This window comes from Fundulus heteroclitus, chromosome 2, assembly GCF_011125445.2.
Source record: "Fundulus heteroclitus isolate FHET01 chromosome 2, MU-UCD_Fhet_4.1, whole genome shotgun sequence".
NCBI classification, from domain to species: Eukaryota; Metazoa; Chordata; class Actinopteri; order Cyprinodontiformes; family Fundulidae; genus Fundulus; species Fundulus heteroclitus.
This window is the reverse complement of record NC_046362.1, coordinates 26105290-26128892: the sequence shown is the minus strand read 5'-3', so window position 1 is coordinate 26128892 and position 23603 is coordinate 26105290. Positions and strand designations below refer to the sequence as shown.

Sequence of the window (23603 nt, the reverse complement as noted above, 5' to 3'; positions counted from 1 at the left end):
ATATGTATTAGTTACATAAAGAAGTGTGATTTTTATTTTTGATTTTTATTACCAGACAGTAATTGGGTTTAATTATGTTTTTAAACGTATTGCTGTTTATTGACGCTCTTAGTAAACCAACAGCAGAGAAAATAGCAAAAATAACAATCCTGACAACACTGGCAGTTTTGGGGGTTTTCAGACGCCACTAATTGGAATTTATCCCTGTCAATATAAATCTAGATTCTTATCATAAGACATTTTTTTTTTCCACAATAACGATAAAACGATACGGTAAAGGCCAAGCCCTGCTGTCAACCCATCGTCCCAAAGGGAAAGACAGGAGGTGGCTGTCTATTGAAACTTTCAGGCCGAGCAAGGAGCACATTGTTAGAGAAGCAGCCGAGACGCCTGTGGGAAGTCAGATGGTAGAGTCTGTTTAACAGGCAGCTGATAGTCGCACACTGGTGTTGATGTCAAAGTCATTGTTGGGAGTGGGAAGGTCCCATTAGTAGTTTGCTACGAGCCAGATAGATAGACAGCAGACATGTCGCAACATTTGGCTAAAAATGGACACTACATAATCCTGATCACACCATCCCCACTGTGGAATACGGAGGTGGCCATTACAGGCTTTTCTTCAGCAAGAATGGAGAATCTGGTTAGACATAAATTACAGGCACCTGGCTGGAGGTACTAAGTCCAGCGCAATCGTGGTGTAAAGCTTTAGACGCTGCATTAGACTTCAAACCGTGGCAGAGGTTTACCTCCAAGCAGGAGAGTGACCTTGATGTTCAAGGAAATGGTTTAGACCAAAGCATAATCATGTGTTAGAAAGGCACAATGTTCCACCCTAAAGCCAGTGTAGTAACACTTTAAATATATGTTCATAAATGCTCTCAATCCACTATGACTGGGCTTGAGGAATTTCACTATATGTGACTTTCTAGATGTGCAGATCTCAGAGAAGATCCCCTAAAAGGCTACCTGTAAATCCAATGAAAGCTCTTTTTTTTATCTAGATTGAATTAATCATTATATGACATGCATCATTAAAATATTTACATATGTTGAAACTTCCAGCTTTTTATTGGATTATTTCTCTGAGAGATAAAAGTTTTTAACTTATTTAGATTCTGGAACTTCTGACATTTATGCAGAAATGTATTGTTTTCACTTAATTTGCAAACATTAAAACATCGGCAATACGAATTTATACAACAAACCGAAGACCCAAGATTTACTTAGTAATGTGGAAAAAGTTTAGGGGTTTACGTTTTTATTTACCGGACCGTTGGAATTGACTGAAGCACCCAGACTAAACAAGGTTATTGTCCGGTCAGTGGCATCTGCTCTCAGACGGGTTTCTCTAAAGTCCACAGAAACCTGGAGGTATATTGAAAGAGAAAACCGTGAGATTCTGAGCTGAGGTGGATGAGAAAAGGAACGTTGTAAAACAGCAGCTGAGTGCATGTGCCAAATTCTTAGCATTCAGAGACCACCTGGTAAGAGAAGACACTCAGCTGTTTAACCAGCAGAGAGTCGCAGCTGTGAATAAGGTGCTTGTTGAAGAAAATGCTTACATTTTCTTGTTGAAGAATAATACTTACATGCTTACAATACTTATATGCTTCAGCACTTTATTTCAATGGCTGGAGACAGTTAGTTTTGTGCATGCTATAGCTGTATATAAACAAGAAAAACGAAAATTTTGACACACTTATTTGCCCAGTTCGTAGCCTTTCTGAGCGTTGCAGTGTTGCATTTGAAGTTATTTCAGATTGTAAAAGGTGTATCGAACCCGAAGCACAACAGTGGAAAAAAACGAAAAAGGGTTATTGTTTGGGGAGACGAGTGTTTGCCCACCTGTTCCCTTTCGGTTTGGCCCGCATGCACACTGCATGATGTTTGCCCTGGTAAAGTGCCTTTAATGGTTTTCCTCGAGGCACAGCATGTGTTGTCATGCATGACGACAAATGCTGGAAGGTTAGAAAGTTAGTGAGAGTTCTGAAGTAAACGGGTCTCCCGGCCCTTTTTTCGCTTGCAGTGCTGCTGTTTTCTTTCATGTGTAGTTTATAGGTTTCCTACAAACTCGTTTCATACTGCCTCAAATATTAGACATTTGGAAGTAATCCATGTTGATTCTTTATTAGCTACAGTTGTTGCACTCAGAAAAGGGAGACTGTCCACGACTTTGTACAATTCACGCAAGTCTTTTGTATCTTAAGTTTTGGGGGCATGGGAAGAAGATTTTGTTTTCCTTATCCAAACATGACTTTTTATATTCTGGGTTGACTAAACAACCCACAAGACTATATCCTCTCTGTGAGCCACTTTGCTGCTTTCCATGACGATGTGCTTCAGCAGACTAAGACCAGACTTTAGATTAACACAAAAAAGAAAGCAAAGGAAAGTTTTTTGGTGTGTATTTCAATCTTCCTTTCTCCCGAGTTCATCTTTCTTCACAATTATCCCAACTGGTTTCTTGCATTTAGGCAACATGAATTAATGTTGGTGCTATTAAAAACATGCATGAAACAAAGATCTATAAGGGTCAGTCTGTCTCACATCGTCTGAGAATAATTGAAAACAAAACCCTCAAATTCCCCGGAAGATCATTGGTTAGTATGGGCAAACTTTCTCTATTTTTATCAGGTAAATTCAAGCACTCCTTTGTGAAATATATCTGGCCGCGTAACGGTGTGATGAAACTAAGGAAGATTATTTTGCAGTCTTACACCGTACTTCTGCAACGAGGGGGAACAGGGTGGGAAAACCTGTTTAGAAATATTCCACGACACAAGTTTGGTAACACATTAACTGATTCAGACCAGATCCTGTTTCTCTACATACTAGGTGACCCTTGGATGCACTTGTCAGACAAATAAGATAAAACGATGACAGTTTGCAGAAGGAGCTGGGTTTAAAAACTTTCAAACGGGACATTTTCGTCCGCACACATAACCAGATGTAGACTGAGACCGAATAATTTCTTGACATCGGCTATGATGACCAAAAACATCAGTGTTTTTCTGATAGGCTAGCACAGACCGGTGGAAATATCCTGGAATCAGAACCTGTTCTGTCAACAGTCGGGGTTCAGAGTCTATATCCACTGTACCACGCTCAGTCACACATACCCCTTAAACAGTTTACACATTTTCTAACATTACAGCCACAAACTACAAGGTCTTTTATGGGGACTTTATTTTACTGACAAAGTGGTACAAACATTGAGGAGTAGACCAGTTAATACTAACATTTTATCATACTTTTCAAATAAGAAAGGTGACAAAAAATATTCAGTGTCCTCAGAGTCAACAGAGGTGAATACAAATGCACTCTTTTTAAATTAATATTTGTAAAATTAAATTCCTGTTCGTAAACTTCACAATTATGAATTACTTTGTGTTAGTGTATCATATAAAACACTGATAAAATAACACAAAAGCTTGAAGTTGTAACGTGACAGGATATTAAAACATAATTCAAAGGTGTGAACACTTCTGTGAGGTGCTGTAAATATTGCAGCTGACGGTTTGAAAAATATCTTGTGGCTTCGCACAGCCTTCAGTGGGATTGTTGTTTCACAGGACAGACACTGTATGGTTGAGTCAACACACACTAGAGTATACTTTCCTTACTTTAACATTTGTAATTATTGCTTTGATGGATAGTTAAGTCTGGTGATTACACATTGCTGTGGCAGTTTCTGTTATTCGACTTTGAAAACATTGTTTTTTTTTTTCCATGCTAAACTAGATTAGTCACTGGTGAGGACATGGTTTGGGTGTTAACAGAGGTTCTTTGTCACTAACTTGGTTTTAGCATCTGTTGCTAATTCAGAAGTCAACTGGTGTTAAAATAGAGATGAGAAGCTCTAACCTGTCAGTAGTCTGTAAATGTGACACAATGGGCATCTGTGAATCATTTTAAAATAGATCTTTATTTCATACTGGGATCCCAGTGTTTATGATTAAATAGACCTTGCTTATCTGCTTGCTTCTAGATTTTGACATGAAGAAGGATATAGACACGTTGATAGCAGAGGAACGGGCAGATATCATCTCTAAATATGACAAGGTAAGTGGGTGTACAGAAATACAGGTGTCTTAAAGATGGTCTTCAATTTTAGCTCTGGTTGAACATTGTGACTAAATGATAACGTTAAGGTTACGTTGTGTTTTAAATCAACGTGGGAAAATGTTTCGTTGAGTGGAAATCGCAAGTCAGGTGTCTTGAGTACCCACTCAAGACGGTGGAGATGACTGGGAAGGTGTACTTCCTGTCACGAATCCAGAGGCACAACCTTCCACTGGAGCTACCGGTCATCTTCTACACTCAAAATGGTCTGTCCTGTGTTCGTCCACCACTGTGTGGTTTGGCTCGTCCACAAAACAGGACAGGTCCAGAGGACAAAGAACTATTGGGTGTGCAGAAACAAAAGTTTGTGATGGTCTTCCCTCGATCCAGGCCTTGTACGGGTCTAGAAAAGAGCAGCTAACATCTCTGCAGACCCCACCCATCCTGCGCACAAACTGTTCAGGCTTTTACCATCAGGTTGGCGCTACAGCGCGCTATTTGGTAAAACCAGTCGGCATGGAGACAGTTGATGAACACCTAACAGAGTACCCAGATCAATACCAGGCTTATTTGCACCAGTTCAAACATGCCGTCCTCTTTTGTTTAAGACATAACCACAAGTCATTCACTTTGATGTCAGCCTTTATGATTCCTGGCCAGATTACAAATTTAAAAAAAGCATGGTTTATGTTAGCCATGTTGACTGGCTGGAAAATTCACATTAAATCCATGAACTTTGGTACTATCACTTAAAAGGAGAGTGTTTTTTTTTTTTTTGTTTTTTGTTTTTTTTAGATTGCCATGCTTTTATGTAAACCTTACAGTGAAATGAAATCTGTTTACGGCAAATGTTTAGTAAGAAAACAGGATGCCCGTTCTAACCCTCCCAATCTGGACTACATACACTTGTTTTTTAGGGCAGGGAAGAGGGCGTTCGCATTGACCCATGGGAGGACGCTGACTTTAGCATCTATAAAGTCACAGATCGCTTCGGCTTCCTGCAGTAAGTAAATTTAAAGCTTTTTGGTGATTTCATTTCATGTGATATCTTTGTGTCAAAAGTTTCAGTATGCTCATTAAGGGCATAAATCTGAATCATTTTAAGCCCTCAGTAAATTGTTTGAATCGTTCTGTTACAGACTGGAATTACCATGCAACCAACAGCTTAAAGGAATTTTAAAAAACAGGATCTGGGTTTATATGTTTCAATTTATTCTGGATTTTCATTGATTAAATAACAACAAATAAATACATTAAACATACAAGCCCATATATAAACATGTCTGCCCAGTAGCATTTGTTTAAATGCACCCTGGCTGTTGGCAGAAAGCCGTACGCTTTCTTTATCCATCAACAAACATCCAGCATAACTGGCTTGATTTGTGACCTGCTTTGCAGAATTGGGAGAATTCATTTTATTTTATTTTTCTATTTAATCATTGCTTATAAATGTAGTTGGGGTCAGGGCATTCCATAATATAGTGCTTTTTTTATTCCACAACCAGCTTTATGTTTAGGATCATTGTCGTGTTGGGACACATAATTGTGTCCAAGTCTTAACCCTTTGACCCAAACTATCCACCACTATTTAAAGAAGATAAAATAATGAGGAACAACTCTTTTTCTTAGATTTTCACTGTGGTGTTTTCCAGTTTTTCTTCATAGTTACTAAGAATGTGCTCAAAGAAAAAATTAACCCGCTTCTCCAAAATGGACACCCTCAAGCTTGATTGAAATTTGCAGTTCCCCACACAGACAAACCAAAAGCCTTCTGGAGAAAACCGTCATGATCAGAATGTTTAGGTGGAAAAACTTGCTAATTAACCCTAGGAGAAAAAAAGTGTCAAGGTGACGCTATCAAACTTAGGAACACTATAGCAACTGTAAGTCATGGTGGTGGCAGCATCATGCTGAGGGGCCATTTTTCTGCGAGTGGTTCTGGTGTATCACACAAAGCAGAATGAAATGAGAAGACAAGCTTGGATTTCTTCAAATCTCTCCCAAATAAACCGCCAGACTTTTACAACCTGGACACAGTCAGGATACTGATCCCGAATGGACATCAACAAAAAAGTCTGCTCTGACCATGAAATCCTTGAAGTAACTGGTGAGGAGGCATCTGAAGGACATCACAGGCCTCCTGTTGGACCTCTTGCAGTTTGCTTACCGAACAAACGGGTCAGAAGATGATGCAGTAATCATGAGATTACCCTTCATCCTGCACTTCAACTCAGCCCTCAACACCATCAACCCAGACATCCTCCACTGGAAGCCCGCAGTGCTGGCCTTCAGCTGTCAGTGGATCACCAGGTTCCTGACTGACTGACTTAGCAGCTGGTGAGGCTGGGGAGTAACGTCTTCTGCTAAGGTATACAAATGACTGCACTGACCTCAGCAAACCAGTCTGTGAAGCTCCTGAAGTCTGCAGATGACACCACTGCTATCAGGTCAGATCCAGGACTATAACTTGTCCACATACAGACAGGAAAGTAGATTGGCTACTCCACTGGTGTGGTAAGAACCACCTGGAGCTTAACCCGCTCAAGACTGTGGACTTCTGGAGAATTTCCCCAACACTGCCTCTCCTCTGCATCCTCAACAACATTGTGTGTACTTTTGATAACTTCCGGTTCCTTGGAACCGCCCTCTCTCGGGACCTGAGCTGGTCCTCACACACGCTGTTTGGGAGAAATCCCAGCAGAGACTCTACTTCCTATGGCAACTCAAGAGGTGCAACCTACCACAGGGACTGCTGGCCATTGCAACACTGGCGTCATTCAGTCTGTTCTATCTTTCAATGGGTGGTTTGGCTCCTCCACAAAACAGGACAGGTCTAAACTGCAACCAACAGTTAGGTCTGCAGAGAGGGTCATCAGGGCTGACCTTCCCTCCAACCCAGAACTTGTTCAGGTCTAGCATCAGAAAAAGGGCAGCTAACATCTCTGCAAGACCCCAGACATCCTGCACACAAGCTGTTTAGACTTTAACCTCCAGGTCGGCGCTATTTGCAAAAACCAGTCGCCATCGGAGACAGTTTCTTCCCCCCACGCTGTCTCTCTACTCTATGAAACTGTATATTTAAAAACTTATTTTCTTTTCACATATTACAAAAAGAACTTGCATATATACAGTTTATACATTCATACCTAATGTCTGAATGTTGTGAGCGCTGTAGCCTTCCTTGATTGTGCGCACAGTCACGGCCGAATGAAGATGATTCTGAAAACTGGGTCACTTTAACCCTTTAGGAAGCTTTGACCTTAACTGAAAAGAAAATATGTAGTCTGTGCTTAAAAGCTGGGTTCATGCCCTAAAATCTACCAAATTCGAATTAATTATTATCAGTTATCCCGTCAGAATTATGCTGGAAGTTTGTTGGTCGAGTTACAACTTGTCAAGGGACCTTGAACCAAATATTAGCAAGGCTGACTCTATATATTCGAGCTTGTTTATTTCATTTAGACCCTTGGAAGATTAGTCCATGCTGAATATAAACCTTAACCCTGAGCAATTCTTGTTTCAAAAAATAGGTTGAACATAGTGGTTGTATCATTATTTCACCGTTAAAAACGATTCATACACATAATTATAAATAAACACAACAGTAATGCACATAATGAGTGTATATAATCACGTATCTGTGGCTGCTTCTTTTGAGTCTACTGTTTTATTCTCCATTTTTTCCCTTCATAGTAATTCATATATCTATTTAAAGCCAGTGCACTAATACACGCGTGTTTGTGTGTTTCTGCTCCAGTGAGGAAGAACTGCCGACGCCCACTGCACTCGAAGAGAAGGTAGGGACCGGCTCTGCTGCGTTGCATGTTCAGATTTCACTAGTCATGCAATGCATTTTAATCCTCTCACTCATGCGTTGGGCACTTATGTTGTTCGCTGTTTTTTTGCCTTTTCAGCAAAAGCAACAGGAGTTGGAGCGAGTGGCGAAATGGCTGAAGATGGTGAAGAAATGGGACAAGTACAAGAACAGCGAAAAGGTTAACAGCGGCTCTCATAAGATACCGACATACCATCTTAATTTAGCCGCTAGGCTTCTTCTCTTTTTTTTTTTCTTTTTTTTTGCTCTGCTATGGGATTTATTATGTCCACGTCTTTTTATAATCTATTTTCCATTTCCTTTTAAAGCATAGGTCATTTTCTTATTCGCCCTAACCACCACCACCCTCACCACTACCCCAAACTCCTGTGGTCAGGACACTCAAAATAAACAAATGACTGCAAGCAATGAGTCCATGTTCTTTGATACTTGGAGAGTGGAAGACACATGAATCAGTGTCTTTCTCCTGAGATTGCTGTGTTGAAGATGACTGCCCATCGTTTAATGATCTGTGTTTCAGCTGGTGAAGCGTGTGTATAAAGGGATTCCTCTGCAGCTGAGAGGCCAGGCTTGGGCCTTGCTTTTGGACATAGAAAAGGTTAAACAAGACAATCAGGGAAAATATGAGGTATGATTTTAATTTCCCCCGCCTCATAACTCGGGACAATTGTTGTTAAGTTTTGGTTTTAACGACTGCTGGATGTGATTGTGAAACCGTTTTTCTGTGGTCCAGAAAATGAAGCAGCAGGCTCGGAACTTCTCAACGGAGATCAAGCAGATAGACCTGGACGTCAACAGGACATTCAGGAACCACATCATGTTCATGGACCGCTTTGGAGTGAAGTGAGCATTTCGGTTTCATGTAATGCTGATGTATTGCACTGATGTTTTTTTTTTCTTAATCTTTTTTTTTTTTTTTTTTTTTTTTTTTTTATTTCCTTTATTTAACCAGGTAAACCCCGTTGAGATCTGGATCTCATTTTCAAAGGGGACCTGGGCAGAAATCTGCAGAAATTCTTCTTGTTTGCAACCTTATCAAACTTCTGAAAAAAATAAATTTTACATTAACTATCTACTTTTGGCATTATCCAAACAACCACGTGTGGATAATTTTATTTTTAACCTTAGTTTTCGTATTTTAAATAATCAGTGATGGACAAACGAGGCTTACTTATTTTGGTTTGAAGGCCAAACTCTCCGGCGTTGTTGTTTTCTGACATCCCCGTGTGTTTTTAGGTTTGCCCCAAGTGGGATTCCTGCTGGTTGTGACCCCTGGCCTAAACTATAAAGCACACGACACAGTTGCAACAAACCAGAGTGGTGGTTTCCTTCTCTCAGCATTTTATTAGCCTTCCTGTCAGTGCACAAAGCCCCACAGGAAATGGCATTCACACAGACTGTGCACCGGCACATGTGCAAAAATACCCCTGCAGCAAGCACTGACTGTTTTCTCACCAATATAGAAATCCATCCAACACCCTTTAAAGCAAACATATGCAGTTTTTTTGTTGTTTTTTTTTTTCTTTCTTTTTGTTTAGTCAGCGAGAATTATAGAATATAGTGTACAAGAGTCCTCTCTTCTTTCTCTTTGTAATATACTTCCCCTTGAATTCAAAGCCACCGAGTCCAAAACAGACCAAAACACGGCTTCATCCTGCCCGACTACCCACTCCTTCCCTGCGAGTCAACAGCTGTCTCACAGACGCTGACAGCTATTTAAAGCGCCTTTCCTGTCTCTACATGTATTTGTCATTGAGGCCTGGAGGGGAGACATCCTCTGTGCATCTACATTATGTTTTTCTTAATGCCCCCCCCCTCCACTCACAAGCACATTCATATGCACTAACAATGGGTGCTTTGTGCCGGCTGTCTGAAGCTTTTGAATCTCTAGATGTTATCGAACAGATGCACATCACAGAATGGTTTGGTTGGACTGGCTCGGCTGAAGTTTCGAGCTCGCTGTGTTTTGCAAAACAGTTTATACCGCTTAACTTTTTCCATTTATAGAATAAAACCCAATCTTAAAAGTATTTGATTGAAATTTTAAGGGAAAAACTTTAACAAAGTATCATAATTGTAATATAAATCTGCTCACCCTGCTCTAACCATTTGGCCTCCACTTCCGTATATATTTACTCTTATATCTCTAAAGACAAATCTGGTGCAACAAATTGCTTTCAGCACTGTCACTCAAATGGGAAATCAAGCCATTATTTCGGATTTAATCTTTTTATAATTACAGCTCTTCTGTGAGAGAACATTAGTGAGCGATTTATGAATCAGAATCAGCTTTATATGCCGGGTACGTGTTGACGTACAAGGAATTTGACTCTAGATTGCACAGTGAGTGCTTATATATATATATATATATATATATATATATATATATATATATATATATATATATATATATATATATATATATATATATATATATATATATATATATATATATACAACTATAAACAAGTAGTAGTGGAGACAAACCCAACAGGTCAGGGATAAAGTGGTATAGAAGTTTTATAAGGTTGTAAATTTATCACAGGCTTTAAAAGTATGACAGAGCACTTTTGAATCTATCATCTGTAAATGAAAAGTATGGCCACCCACCTAAGCTGACAGGCAGGGCAAGAAGATTAATCAAAGAAGCAGAGAAGAGGCCCACGGTTACTCAGGAGGAGCTGCAGAGATCCACGGCTCATGTGGGAGAATCTATTGACAAGACAACTCAATTTTACGCTCCACAAATCTGCCTTTTATGGAAAACCATGAAAATAACTGCTTGCCGTTCACCGCAGCAATATAGCAAACAGCTGGAAGGAGTAGCTCTAGTCAGATGAGTAAAAAACGTAACTTTTTGGCCTGCATATAAAATGTTATGTGTGGCAGAAAACTAATAACGCATCTAATAACATCAGCTGAACAACAACGCCCCACAGAAAACATGGTGGTGGCGGCAGGACCGTGCCGTAGGAATGCTTTTCTTCAGGGACCAGGGAAGATGCTGGAGGTGATCTGAAGACAAGGAGCCAGATTCAGGGTCATATCTGTGGAAAAAAGACCTGTTACAGGCTGCAGAGGTTCAATTTTCTGCTGGACAACAACCCAACACATACAGCCAGAGCTACATTGCGGGGGTCAAATTCCAGACCCGACTTCATCTGGAAATAAGTGGCAAGACCTGGAAATTGCTCTTCTTCGAAAACAACCGAGCTTAAGTTATTATAAAGAGGGATAGACAAAAATGTCAGCCTCTGGAAGTGTGAAATATCTGCTGAAGGGAGCTGGACACACAAGCATGCCACACCTCTAGGATTTTAATTTGGAGAAAATGTAAATCGCATTACTTAAAGTTAACATAATGTGCCACTTTGTGTCGGTCTGCCTCATAAAATCTCAGTGAAATGCATAGAAGTACCCTGAAATACATCGCTGTTCAAGGCTTATGAATATTTCTGCAAAGTGCCGTACATCTGTAGAAAGATGGACAAATATTATGTGTTATGTGACACAAGAGCTCTGCCAACTTTAACCTACTCTGCATTTAAAACTGTTTTTATATAATCCCTTAGGACAATATACCTGAGTTTAATTACTCTCGTGGTTGTTTCTCCAGAACCACATCCTTGTTTTTACAGGTGTTTTTTTTTTTTGTCCCCTCTCCAGGCAGCAGGCACTGTTTCACGTACTGGCGGCCTACTCTGTCTACAACACGGTAAGTGTTTTCTGACAACGTATACATGTAATTTGGTTACCGGCTGTAACCAAACGCTCCTGAAGATTGTAACTGAAATTAGAGCATCATTACAACAAATAATCCATGCCTCTGGCAAACATGAGATATAATAATGTTTTGCATATTATTTTTTTTTAGAAGTAAACTTAATGACTGCAATTAACATAAACATAATTACTATCAAATATCCTGCAATTATTCACCTTGAAAGGGAAATGAATGTCTTGTAGAAGCACCTCAGTCTGATCAGACTGATTCAGTATCAACCAATCAGACTTAGGGGAATGATTATAAGCTACATATAACACATTTATTTGCTGATTATAACTTGCAACAACATTTTGATAATTAGGCATCCAAGTTTAAAGCAGATAAAGACAAAAACAATGCAGTGAACTCCTGTAGGGCCTATTAAGTTCTAAGTCGATGTTTGCGACTGCATTAACGACTGTTTTATGATTGTAAAAAGTTGATCCTGTTTAACTCTCCCTCACTCATCTTTGGACTTTTATTCTCAGCTCCTGGTCTGTAACGGCATTTACGGTGTTGATCGTAGTAAACTGGAAATATCACCATTCCGGTCCTGTACTGTGATCAGCACTGTTCACTATATGGATCTTTCTTTTTCTGCTTTTGGTCTATTGGTCTACTATCAGATATCCAGCCCATTAAAAACCCTGTCTTCTAATGGCGTTCTTTTACGCCAGGTACAGATGTGTATGGAGGACCAAGTCTTCCATATCTAAAAATAAATACAGAAATAAATAAATGCTCAATAAATAAATAAGAATACAATTAATTGCCACCAAATTAATAAATGTAGGTAGAAATTAAATTATACAGTGAGACATAAATGTATATATCTCTTTTAATTAGCTTATTTATTTATTTGCCTTTGTAATAATTACCTTATTTATTTATTGTGCGTTATAATCTTCAACTTTATTTATTAATTACTTATATTTTTTAAGTATTTATTTATGTGCATGTTATAATATTTTTGTCTGTTTTATTCTTCCTTTGTATTTTTTTACCCTATATATTTCTGTGATGCTATTTATTTCTGCCTGTCCTTTTTACATTTCTGTCTGTCCTTTTTACATTTCTGTATGCATTTCTGCCTCATTATGCAAATGAGGAGGGGTGTGTCTTAAGGGCTCAACTTCTTCCCATTGGTTGGTTAGCATTTTACTGCATCGGTCAAATCTACATGGCTTTTCCCCGCACTAAAGCTTAAGTAATGTCAAACTCAGTAGGCAGACGTTCAGTGTCCAACCTCTTAAGGAAAGCTGCTAATAGACTGGAAGAATTAGAACGCTGTACATTTGGGATCTGAATGTTTTTTTATGGTTTCAGATTCGGCTTTTCCAGATCAATAACTAATCGGCGGATGATTTATTCTACAAAACAGACACCTCTCCGCAACCACAGCAAGGCAGACAGTGAGCTACAACCATAGTTTCCTCAAAACGAGTCTCCCATCGCGCTGGGTGAATTACATTGGACCCTATGCAGAGCTCGCTTGATAAGAAAATACTGTAGTTGATTATAAAAGTCCCGTTGACTCCACGGAGTCAACAGGATCTAGCTCATGGTTGATCCGGTTGAGGGGCTCCGATTTCGGCCAGCGTCTCTCAGCTGCTCTGTCCTCCCACACGCGGTGGTGCATTTAGGGGCCGTCAAAAAACATTTGAACCAAGCACTCTTGAGAAACAAAAGTCAATAAATTCCGTATCTTGTGACCACCTATGACAAAACTAATATAAAATCAAGCCACTAAAAAACATCTGTAAGGAAAAGTCCCAATTTTTGTCTTGAAAATTTAAAATAGCTTAAAAATGAATAAAAACAAATGTGCCTTACAGATTTTATCTATTGACATCAATTTATATTAGTTTATCTTAGCTGGTCACAAGATAATACATTTATTGGTTTTTATTTCTCAAGAGAGCTTGGTTCAAAAGTTTTTTGACGGTCTCTAACTGCACCACCGCGTGTGGGAGGAGGGAGCAGCTGAGAGACGCTGGCCGAAATCGGAGTCCCTCAACCGGATTAACCATGAGCTAGATCCCGCTGACTCCATGGAGCTTGAATGTCCAATATCCAAATTCAAACCAACTTCACTGCGGTGCTGGATCATGCTTAAAGACGCAGCATGAATCGGCTTGATGAAACTCCGCCTCCTTCACAAATTAGACCAACATGGATAGAATAATGATAATCTGTAGTGCTTTTTATTGCCTGAATGTGAATCTGATAATTCATATTGTGCCTTTTATAATCAACGACAGTATTTTCTTATCAAGCGAGCTCTGCATAGGGTCCAATGTAATTCACCCAGCGCGATGGGAGACTCGTTTTGAGGAAACTATGGTTGTAGCTCACTGTCTGCCTTGCTGTGGTTGCGGAGAGGTGTCTGTTTTGTAGAATAAATCATCCGCCGATTAGTTATTGATCTGGAAAAACCGAATCTGAAACCATAAAAAAACATTCAGATCCCAAATGTACAGCGTTCTAATTCTTCCAGTCTATTAGCAGCTTTCCTTAAGAGGTCGGCCACTGAACGTCTGCCTGCTGAGTTTGACATTACTTAAGCTTTAGTGCGGGGAAAAGCCATGTAGATTTGACCGATGCAGTAAAATGCTAACCAACCAATGGGAAGAAGTTGAGCACTTAAGACACACCCCTCCTCATTTGCATAATGAGGCAGAAATGCATACAGAAATGTAAAAAGGACAGGCAGAAATGTAAAAAGGACAAGCAGAAATAAATAGCATCACAGAAATATATAGGGTAAAAAAATACAAAGGAAGAATAAAACAGACAAAAATATTATAACATGCACATAAATAAATACTTAAAAAATATAAGTAATTAATAAATAAAGTTGAAGATTATAACGCACAATAAATAAATAAGGTAATTATTACAAAGGCAAATAAACAAATAAGCTAATTAAAAGAGATATATACATTTATGTCTCACTGTATAATTTAATTTCTACCTACATTTATTAATTTGGTGGCAATTAATTTTATTCCTATTTATTTATTAAGCATTTATTTATTTCTGTATTTATTTTTAGATATGGAAGACTTGGTCCTCCATAGATGTGGACATCTGTACCTGGTGTAAAAAGCCTCTAAATCAGTTAGTCTCTTTCTTTTGCCGCAGTAGCTCAATCACAAACTCCCCATAAACAAATTTTGTGGGGAAAACAAATGTAATGTTTACCTAAATTACTGGTGGCCCAATCATTACTTCCCCTTATAATCCCTTTAGAAGAAGTGCAACTGAATAAAAAAAAAAAAACTTTTTAAGTTGAATACTTTTAAGAGTTTATTGAAACTTGTTGGTAATCCATAGTCTTCTCCATCCCTGGAATGTAGAAATATGACTTGACTCAGAGGCCCTCTGTTTTTTTTTTTTTTTTAGCCGCTGGCTTCTAGGCAGGATGAAGATCCATATTTCTAATCCCACCACGTAGGTCTTAACATACCTCAGCGAGTCCTTGAATGCGAGCTGTTTGGACCTCACTGACAAGTGCTCAACCCTGTCTGTTCTATTTTTAGTTTGGCTGAACAACCGCGTTCCATTCAGAGATGCATGGTTTTCACTGTCATTTGGGCACATTGTCGCCTCTTGATGGAATAAAGCGCTGGTTTATACACTATCTACTCAAAGGGAGAACAAGAAGAAAAAGAGAGAATATGGTGATTTATCACCAGAATATCAGCAGTCTTTTTGTGTCTTTGTTGTCCCTGGCAGATTAACGATCCGCAAGGGAAAGATCAGGTCTGTCTTTGCTGTATTTTTTAAACCAAGAGGTGTTGTTGATTTTTCTTCTTCTGCTAACGACCTGCGTTTGTTGCTCCCAGAATGCACATCCTGCGTGGTCACAAAAATCTTTGCTGCACAGGCTCTAAGGGCAGGTACAGATAGAAATATATGAATGTCACGCAGGTTTCTCAGTCCGGCGTACTGTGGCGTAGACTGGGAGGTATGAATTATATCTTACAGCAAATGAGGATAGTGAGAACTGCAGAAAGGAGAGGCATCTTTGGGTCACCGTGTCTCCCGAGAATCCATTTAACCCAATCAGCAGACAGTTCTACTGGAGTGATGCTAGAAAACGAAAACTCACTGAAATACTAGGATATTAAAAATTAAATCCTGCTGGACTCTGCCAGGTTTTAATTGGGCTTTAAACAGAAAGAAGGTCAGATCAGCCCAGAAACCCAGTTGGCCAATTGACATAAAATAAACCCCTAAAAGGATATCTTGATGTTCATTTGTCCCTCAACTGAATAAATGTTCTCAAATTAAATGTTGGACTTCTCTAAACTTCTCAGTGTGAGCTTATCGTGCTACAATATACTTCTCTTGAGGTTACGAATTTCCCCTCATCTTTAAATACATCTTTACATTTTTTTTCTCGATCTCTGATCACACCATCTTTTTGCGGCGCAGAATACGTACTCTTCCATGATCTCAACCTCTGTTATCATTTCCTAGGGCCCTACCGCACTTAACATGTCTCATTTCTACTTTAAGGTCCCAATATTTCTGCATCTAACACAGAAATCTTCAACAAATGTTTATAACGGGGTCCTGTTAAAATTTGTCTAGGTAGAGATTGCTGCCTCTTGGATTCTGGATTCTACCTAACAGTCTATTACGCCTCACCTTGGACGGTTTTTCTGATAGGGGTTTTTCTTGTTCATTGGTTCCTCTGTGGAAGAGGTGTTTGAGCCACAGGAAATGGACATGCGTTGCTATTTTTTTCCCCCCTTTTCCCCTCTTCTCACACAATGCTCAAACGAAATTGGGTCAGTGGGAGAGCAAAGAGAGAAAGAGGAAAAGCCAACTAGAGAAGAGGATGTTTGACTTGTTCACATATGTGCTGGTAGGGAGAAGAATGTAGAGAATGTGCCGTTTAACCTCTCTTTAACCCTAATTACATTTACCGTTTTGCCTTGAAAGGATACATTTGTGTTTCTATTTCCGTCTGCAAAGTAAATCCTCCTCAATATGGACAAATGCCAAGTGCACCCGCGTTTGCCAAGGGCTTGTTTCATGTAGATCAGTGAATCATTCTGATCTCGTCTTGGTAGGAATTCAAGAAGAAGACATGACATTACCGAGGATGTATTCGTAGCACTGTGAACGCTTGAGAAATCTTTTGTATAATAGTTTATAGTATAATAGCATTGTCGCACCATGTTTGTAAAGTGAGTACAGTGACACAGTCTGTTATCGGACCACATCAGACATGCAGGTGCTCTGTGGCCCTCACTTTTTGACCTATATGTGTGTGTGCTTTTATTAAATTATGAAGAGTTGTCTGTCGTCGCTTTGCTCTGCAGGAGGTGAGCTACTGCCAGGGGATGAGTCAGATCGCTGCCATTCTGCTCATGTACCTGAACGAGGAAGACGCCTTCTGGGCTTTATCCCAGCTCCTCACCGACAGCAAACACTCCATGCACGGTGAGCAGAAGATGTACAATAATAAGAAGCTGACATCTGGATTGATCCTTTAAGGCGATGTTTTATTCAATTCAATTTTATTTATATAGCGCCAATTCATGAAACATGTCATCTCAAAGTCAAATTCACTCATTATACAGATTGGTCAAAAATTTCCTATATAAGGGAACCAGTTGATTGCATCAATGTCCCGACAAGCAGCATTCACTCCTGGAGAAGCATAGAGCTACAGGGAGAGTCGTCTGCATTGTCCATGGCTTTGCAGCAATTCATCATACTCAGCAAGCATGAAGCGACAGTGGGAAGAAAAACTCCCCATTAACGGGAAGGAAAAACCTCCAGCAGAACCGGGCTCAGTATGAACGGTCATCTGCCTCGACCGACAGGGGTTACAGAAGACAGAGCAGAGATACAACAAGAGAGACAAAAAAGCACAGAAGCACACACAGATCCAGTAATCTGTTCTACATTAGATGGTAGTAGCGGGTGATCTGTCTTCCCTGGATGATGTCACAATTAACAGAACGTCAGACCAGGTGTACCTACTATGAAGAAAAAAGAGAGAGAACAAAAAGTTAAAAGCTGAAATGATGACAGGCAATGCAAAATTGGAGAACAGTAGGAGAACTCAGCAGAGTGAGAGAAATAGGCCCTGATGTCCTCCAGTAGCCTAAGCCTATAGCAGCCTAACTATAAAGGTAGCTCAGGGTAACATGAGCCACTATAACTATAAGCTTTGTCAAAAAGGAAAGTTTTAAGATTAGTCTTAAAAGTAGACATGATGTCTGCCTCACGGACCAAAACTGTGAGTTGGTTCCACAGGAGAGGAGCCTGACTTTGGCACTTAAAGGCCACCCCAATGCACATTTCTTCACCTCCATCCACCCTCTCAGTAAATAAAATCATCATGACTGAAGACTGTGTTCCTCCCCACCCTCTCGTAGGATTTTTCATCCCTGGATTTCCCAAGCTGCATCGTTTCCAGACTCATCATGAGCTCATCCTCTCCAAAATGCTGCCTAAGCTGAAGAAGCACCTGGTGAGTAGCAGCGCTGCACGTGTTTGACTGACGCCTGAGCTCGGCGGCCCCATCCCGTCGTTCAGCTGGTTTGAAGGCGGAGATTTATAACCGGCTCTGTTGGAACATTTCCCCTCGGAGACTCGGCTTCATGTTGATTTGTGTCCCCGCAGGACAAGGAGCAGATGACAACAGGGATTTACTCCACCAAATGGTTTCTCCAGTGTTTTATCGACAGAGTGTGTATTATTTTTTTTTCTCCAGCTTTTTAAAAATGAACTGTCTAAACGTCTCGTCGCTGCCGTTTTTTAACCATTTATTCCACGTTTCTGCTGTTTCCATCACCAGACACCCTTCACCCTCACGCTGCGCTTATGGGACATCTACATGTTGGAGGGAGAGAAGATACTAACCGCCATGGCGTATACGATCCTCAAGTTGCACAAAAGTGAGTGTGAAGCTCGTTGCTGCGTGTGGCCTTCCCCTCGCTGTGCCGGGAGCAGTCAGACGAGACGGCGTCGAGCCCAGATACAGCAGCAATGCAGAGTGTTGGTTGCTGCGCGGATTAGATGGCAGGCGTCCTCTCGGTTGGTTGCATCTTCACCGACTGGCTTACATAACACAAGTGGCCTGTTGTCGTGGAGAAGAATCAAAAGCTGACTTTTCATTGGATGCAGAGATGAGCATCGTCTCAGAATATTGGCTGATTTCTTCCATTTAGGAATGAAGCAAAGTTTGGATAGATGAATGAATCTGGCTGTTTTTCTTGTGTTTTTAATCAGAGCGCCTGATGAAGCTCCAGCTGGAGGACCTGAGGGAGTTTCTTCAGGAGCAGCTGGCTGATTCGCTCCTGATGCAGGACGATGCGGTGGTTGAACACTTACAGACAGCGATGTCCGAGCTGCGAAGTAAAAAGCTGGATCAACCTCCTCCAGGTGCAGCAGTGGTTCTGTTTCTTTGCTGTTTTTTTTTTGTTTGTTTTTTTCGCAACACCAAGCTTCACCAAGCACCACGTTGTCCGATGAACTCTGATCAACAAACCTTGGAGTTTGAGAGGTTACAGGAGGGAAGAAGGATTTCTACAAAAATATCCGAAAACTTAAAAACATGAATGGTATTCCGGCACAGTGCTGCACCTGCACATTGATCTAGCAAGGAACGGTTGAAATGAGAACTATCTGAGTAGCTTTTGAGTTGTGCATGTTATAATAGATGTCAATTAGATGGAAAAAAATCTGAGCTTTTAAGCTTTGCACATCTAAAAACCTAAATTTTTGCCCGTTGTTGTGCAAAATAGCTCACGCTCAGTCAGGTTTGATTAGTGATTGGTTTAAGTATCTGTAAACATGGATTTTCAAGTTCTGCTATATATTTTTAAATTGGATTCAGGTTAGGACTTTGACTGGACCATTCTTTGGTCTAAGCCATGCTATTGGAGCTCTGACTGTATATTTAGGGTAGTCGTTCTGTTCGTCTTCCCATCAGTTTTGCCCCATTCTCCATCACCTGCCAATCAAAAGCATCTCCACAGCATGATGCTGCCACCACTCTGCTTAATGTCTATCTGCCTAAGGCTGGTCTGCCTAAGGCTGGTTCACACGACAGGATAAATGGCTCCATTTTTTCCCCCGATCTTCCCCTTCCGATAGGCCTCAATCACCGGGATGACTTAAGATAACTTTGAGATATTTCTGCCGTGTGTGGTGTGTTAGGAGTGATCGGGTCCGCTCGGTAGAACTTCGGGACCACTCTGACATCAAATCGGGGATATTCAACGTGTTGGATTGTGCGTGTGGGATGTCCCCTGAGGACAAACGAGCTTGTTAAATGTGACGTGTAGCCGATCAGAGAGCGAGGTGAAGGAAACTCCAAGACGAAAACCCCCACCATGCGTCATATGATTTGTATCATGGTGCAGGAAACGCAGAGCCTTGAGTCTCCACTCCTTTAACGCCTTTTCTTTTTGTTGTTTTATCTCTGTTAAAGTTAGTCCACAAACGATCGCCATTATTCTTCCCCGTCGTCCATGTTTATTTACTCTGAACTCACGTTTGAGCTTAAGAGGTTTCGCAAAGTTGTCTCATCTGATATCTGAGTGATCCTGAGTGAAATCTGTTAGTGTGTCGTGCTTGCCGTCTGACCGGACGCCACACACTGTACGAGCAAATCTGTTTTATCTAAGTTTTTTTTTTTTTTACTTTTTTTTGTCGTTTGGTGTGCCGTCTCTCAGGCTTTGAAAATCGGCTGACTTTTTTAAAATCTCGCCGTGTGAACCAGCCTTTAGATGGACGGCCATGTTTTGGGGGGTTAGTAGTTGTGCTTATATGCTTTAAGATGGATTGAACTGTGCTCCATGACACTTTGTTCTCTAACGGTGTCTAAAAACCCATTTACTAATTATGACCTCTGAAAGCGATTGGTTGCACTGGACTTTATTTAGGGATATTGGGATAAAATGTGTTAAATAAAAAATGCCACAAGCCACACTTTTCAGATTTATATAGTAAACACTTTGAAGCCCGTAGATCATTTTCTTTCCACTTTGCAACTACCCTGTGCACTGAGGGTTGTCGCTGTAACGCGACAAAGTCTAATTCTCAAGAGGTATGAACCCTTTTTCGCAAGGCACCGTATTTTTCTGCCTCCATGTCACGCCTGTTTTCTCTCTCCTTTTTATAGCCAAGTCAGATGAGCTGCCGAAGAAGCCTCTGGGTCAAGAGAGGCCCGTTCTCCTCGTGCCGTTGCAGTCTCGCCCGCCTCCTCCGGAGGTCAAAACGGATCAGCAGACCAACAGCAGGCCTATTCCAGACCCCCAGAAGCCGGATGCAGCCACCAGCCATCAGACTAATTCTCCCGCCGATCTCCAGAACGCGGTGAGCTTCTCTGGAGCGAACGCGTCTTCGGCGTCTTCGTTAGTTGTCTGCACACAAGGAACGCCGTCGTCCCTGAGGCGCTTTGGGGCGCCCCCAGTACCTCCCAAAGAACACAAGCCACCGGTTGAAGGAGGGTCGGGTAGAGAGGTGAAGAAGTCGCCCCCAGAGGACTGCCAAGAGCTTAAAAAACAGGAGAACCAGACAACTGACGCGTCGTCTCAGGAGGAGTCGATGGAATGGCCTCCGCCCTATGAGCCGTCTCCTTCGGATGCTGTGATTATGCAAACGGAGGAGGAACTCATGGATCTTCCTGATCTACCACCCCCTCCTCTGTTTTACTCCTGAGCAGATTGACCAGCGTTCTCTAGGCAGGGAATCGCCCGAGACGCGCCCGTGTCTGAACCGCCGCTCCCCTTCCCCTCGGTCAGCCTCGCCGCTGGTGGCTCCGGTGAAGCGATCGCCGAAACCTCCACCGCACAACTTTGTAAAGAAGGTTACTCCTCCCGCAAAGCCCTCGTCCCACGATGTCCCCACGCCACCCTCAAAACCAACCAAGTTCCCAGTTTCCCTTTACGTTCCCGGGTCCACGGGGGACAGGCGGCCCTCCAACACATCTCAGTACGATAATCTCTCCGAAGCCGACGACGACGATCGCTTCGTGGAGAGACTGCTCGCCTCCACTCCTGAGGAGATCCTCTCCATGCAAAGCGGCGCCACCCATGCTACTGACAGAGCCTACGACCCTGCTTCCTACCCCGTTCCCCCACCTCCTCTCTTCATTCCTCCTTCTCCTCTTCCCCCTGTGATGTGCGCCCTCCCCAGATTGCCTCAAGAGCCGGAATATAAAGGAGATAGCAGCTGGGTGGATGATTCCATCATCCCCCCTCCTCCGCCCAGCTTTGCCGACAGACTCTCTCCGTTTCAGTGCACCGCTGCCGGCGGCTCAGACGCCAGCAGGTCCTCCTCACCCGTTTACTCAAAGAACTTCTCCAGGGCCCCCAGGGACCATTCCGCCTTCCCGGCACCTTTGCTGTACACAGGGTGTCCCCCGGGTCACTCCAGGTCCTCAGGACAGTCGCCGGTGGGTCTGGCGGGGGTACAGTCCAGCCCAGACTTCTGTAGGACGCCTCCCGTTGGAGTAAAGCTGCCCAAATCAGTGACTTTTTGACGTAGTAGTTATCAACGCCCCGGATGGGTTCCCAACGCCGATGTAAGGATAAAAGGGCCAGTAGCTCCGTTTGTCAGAGCGTGTGTGAAATGACGTTATTCCATGTCTAGCTACTGTACCCACTCCCTGTGACAGGTGCACCGTGTTCGTAAGGGAATTGCTGTCGAACCCGTATTTAATACTGATGTCAAAAAGCGTATTAACTTGACTGCCCCCACTTCCGCTTGTTTTCCTTTTTGTACATTAGAGCAGTGATCTCATCACAGCTGCACTTATCACCATTGTTCAGCCTCAAGCTTTAGTCATTTTGTTCCAGCGAGGTGTCTTAACATGGTGTACTTAGTGCAACAAGTCTTTAAAAAAAACAAAAAACAAGGGCTTTCAGACCATGTAACATCATCCATAACGCCAAAGCGTTCACCTGTAATTTATAGCAAAGCGTGAGCAGGCTCACCCAAGAAGAGGTTAACAGAAGATTTGCACTAAACCAGAGTGCATTCATGCAACTACAGTTTCCTTAACGTCGTAAACACCAGCAGCAGCAGCAGCAGTGGTGCAATAAATGACTAATGTAAATATAGACCTAAATATCTTAGACACCATGCCTTTTCAGGTCAACTGTTTCCCTGTGAGGTCGCAGCGGGTACTTTTTTTTTATGTCAAATCTAAAATGTTGGAAGAAAGGCTGTTTTTATTATATTTAGCTTTAAAGCAGTAATATACTGTGTATATGTTCATGCATGTATTAATGTTGGGACCTAATGTAACATATTGGCACAGACTGTTTGACTGTAGCGCCATCTAGTGGTCAGAAGAGAATAAAAAACAAACCTTTGAATTTAGGCTTTCTCCTTATTATCAGTTGGTGACAGGTTGATGTTTGGAAAGCAAGTTTAAATACGAGTAAAATGGAAAGGTTTTACAGTTCACTGGGTTAATCAAAGGAAAAAAAAACTGTTTTGTATTTTTTACGTGTCATTTATTTATTTAAATAGAAAAAGCTACAACCGATCTGTGAGGGCTAAGCATCAAATATTAAGTTTTACTATTTTGTCCAAACACCAGTATTGTTTTTCCTTTTTAATTAATATTATTGACATTTTTCATTTCCAACAGCTGTTGCAGTTTTTGTTTTTTTCTATCAGAGTCCTATCAAACTCCTGCTTGAGGCCTTGGTCTGTTTGCATTGCTTCGCCGTGAAGCGCCGTTTCTGGCGTCCACACGAGCATGTTTAGCATGACAGAATGCTGGAGCTTTGTCATGGGACGTCACCACATACTGTACATCACTGCTCCTTTAAGGAATTAACATTGTCATTATGGAGACCGGGGCTAAGACCAAAGCTTATCTGCATTTATGCAACTACTTGAGTTTTATAAAGAGATTAACCATGCATGTCCTGTGCTTCTGTTCTTCAAACAATC

The 23603-nt window shown here is 41.4% G+C and overlaps 1 protein-coding gene across 1 annotated transcript in view; it reads left to right on the top strand.

The window, feature by feature from the left end:
• Positions 1-23572, top strand: part of si:dkeyp-19e1.3 (USP6 N-terminal-like protein) — a 36945-nt gene extending 13373 nt beyond the window's left edge. The window contains 14 exon segments of the mRNA XM_012853249.3: positions 3989-4062; positions 4980-5065; positions 7820-7859; positions 7977-8057; positions 8418-8525; positions 8631-8740; positions 11564-11612; positions 17000-17120; positions 18065-18159; positions 18312-18377; positions 18487-18586; positions 18921-19073; positions 20818-21350; positions 21352-23572. Coding sequence (XP_012708703.2) covers positions 3997-4062; positions 4980-5065; positions 7820-7859; positions 7977-8057; positions 8418-8525; positions 8631-8740; positions 11564-11612; positions 17000-17120; positions 18065-18159; positions 18312-18377; positions 18487-18586; positions 18921-19073; positions 20818-21350; positions 21352-22179 — 2436 coding nt within the window. The 5' untranslated portion in view covers positions 3989-3996 and the 3' untranslated portion in view covers positions 22180-23572.
• Positions 23573-23603: the final 31 nt, after the last annotated feature.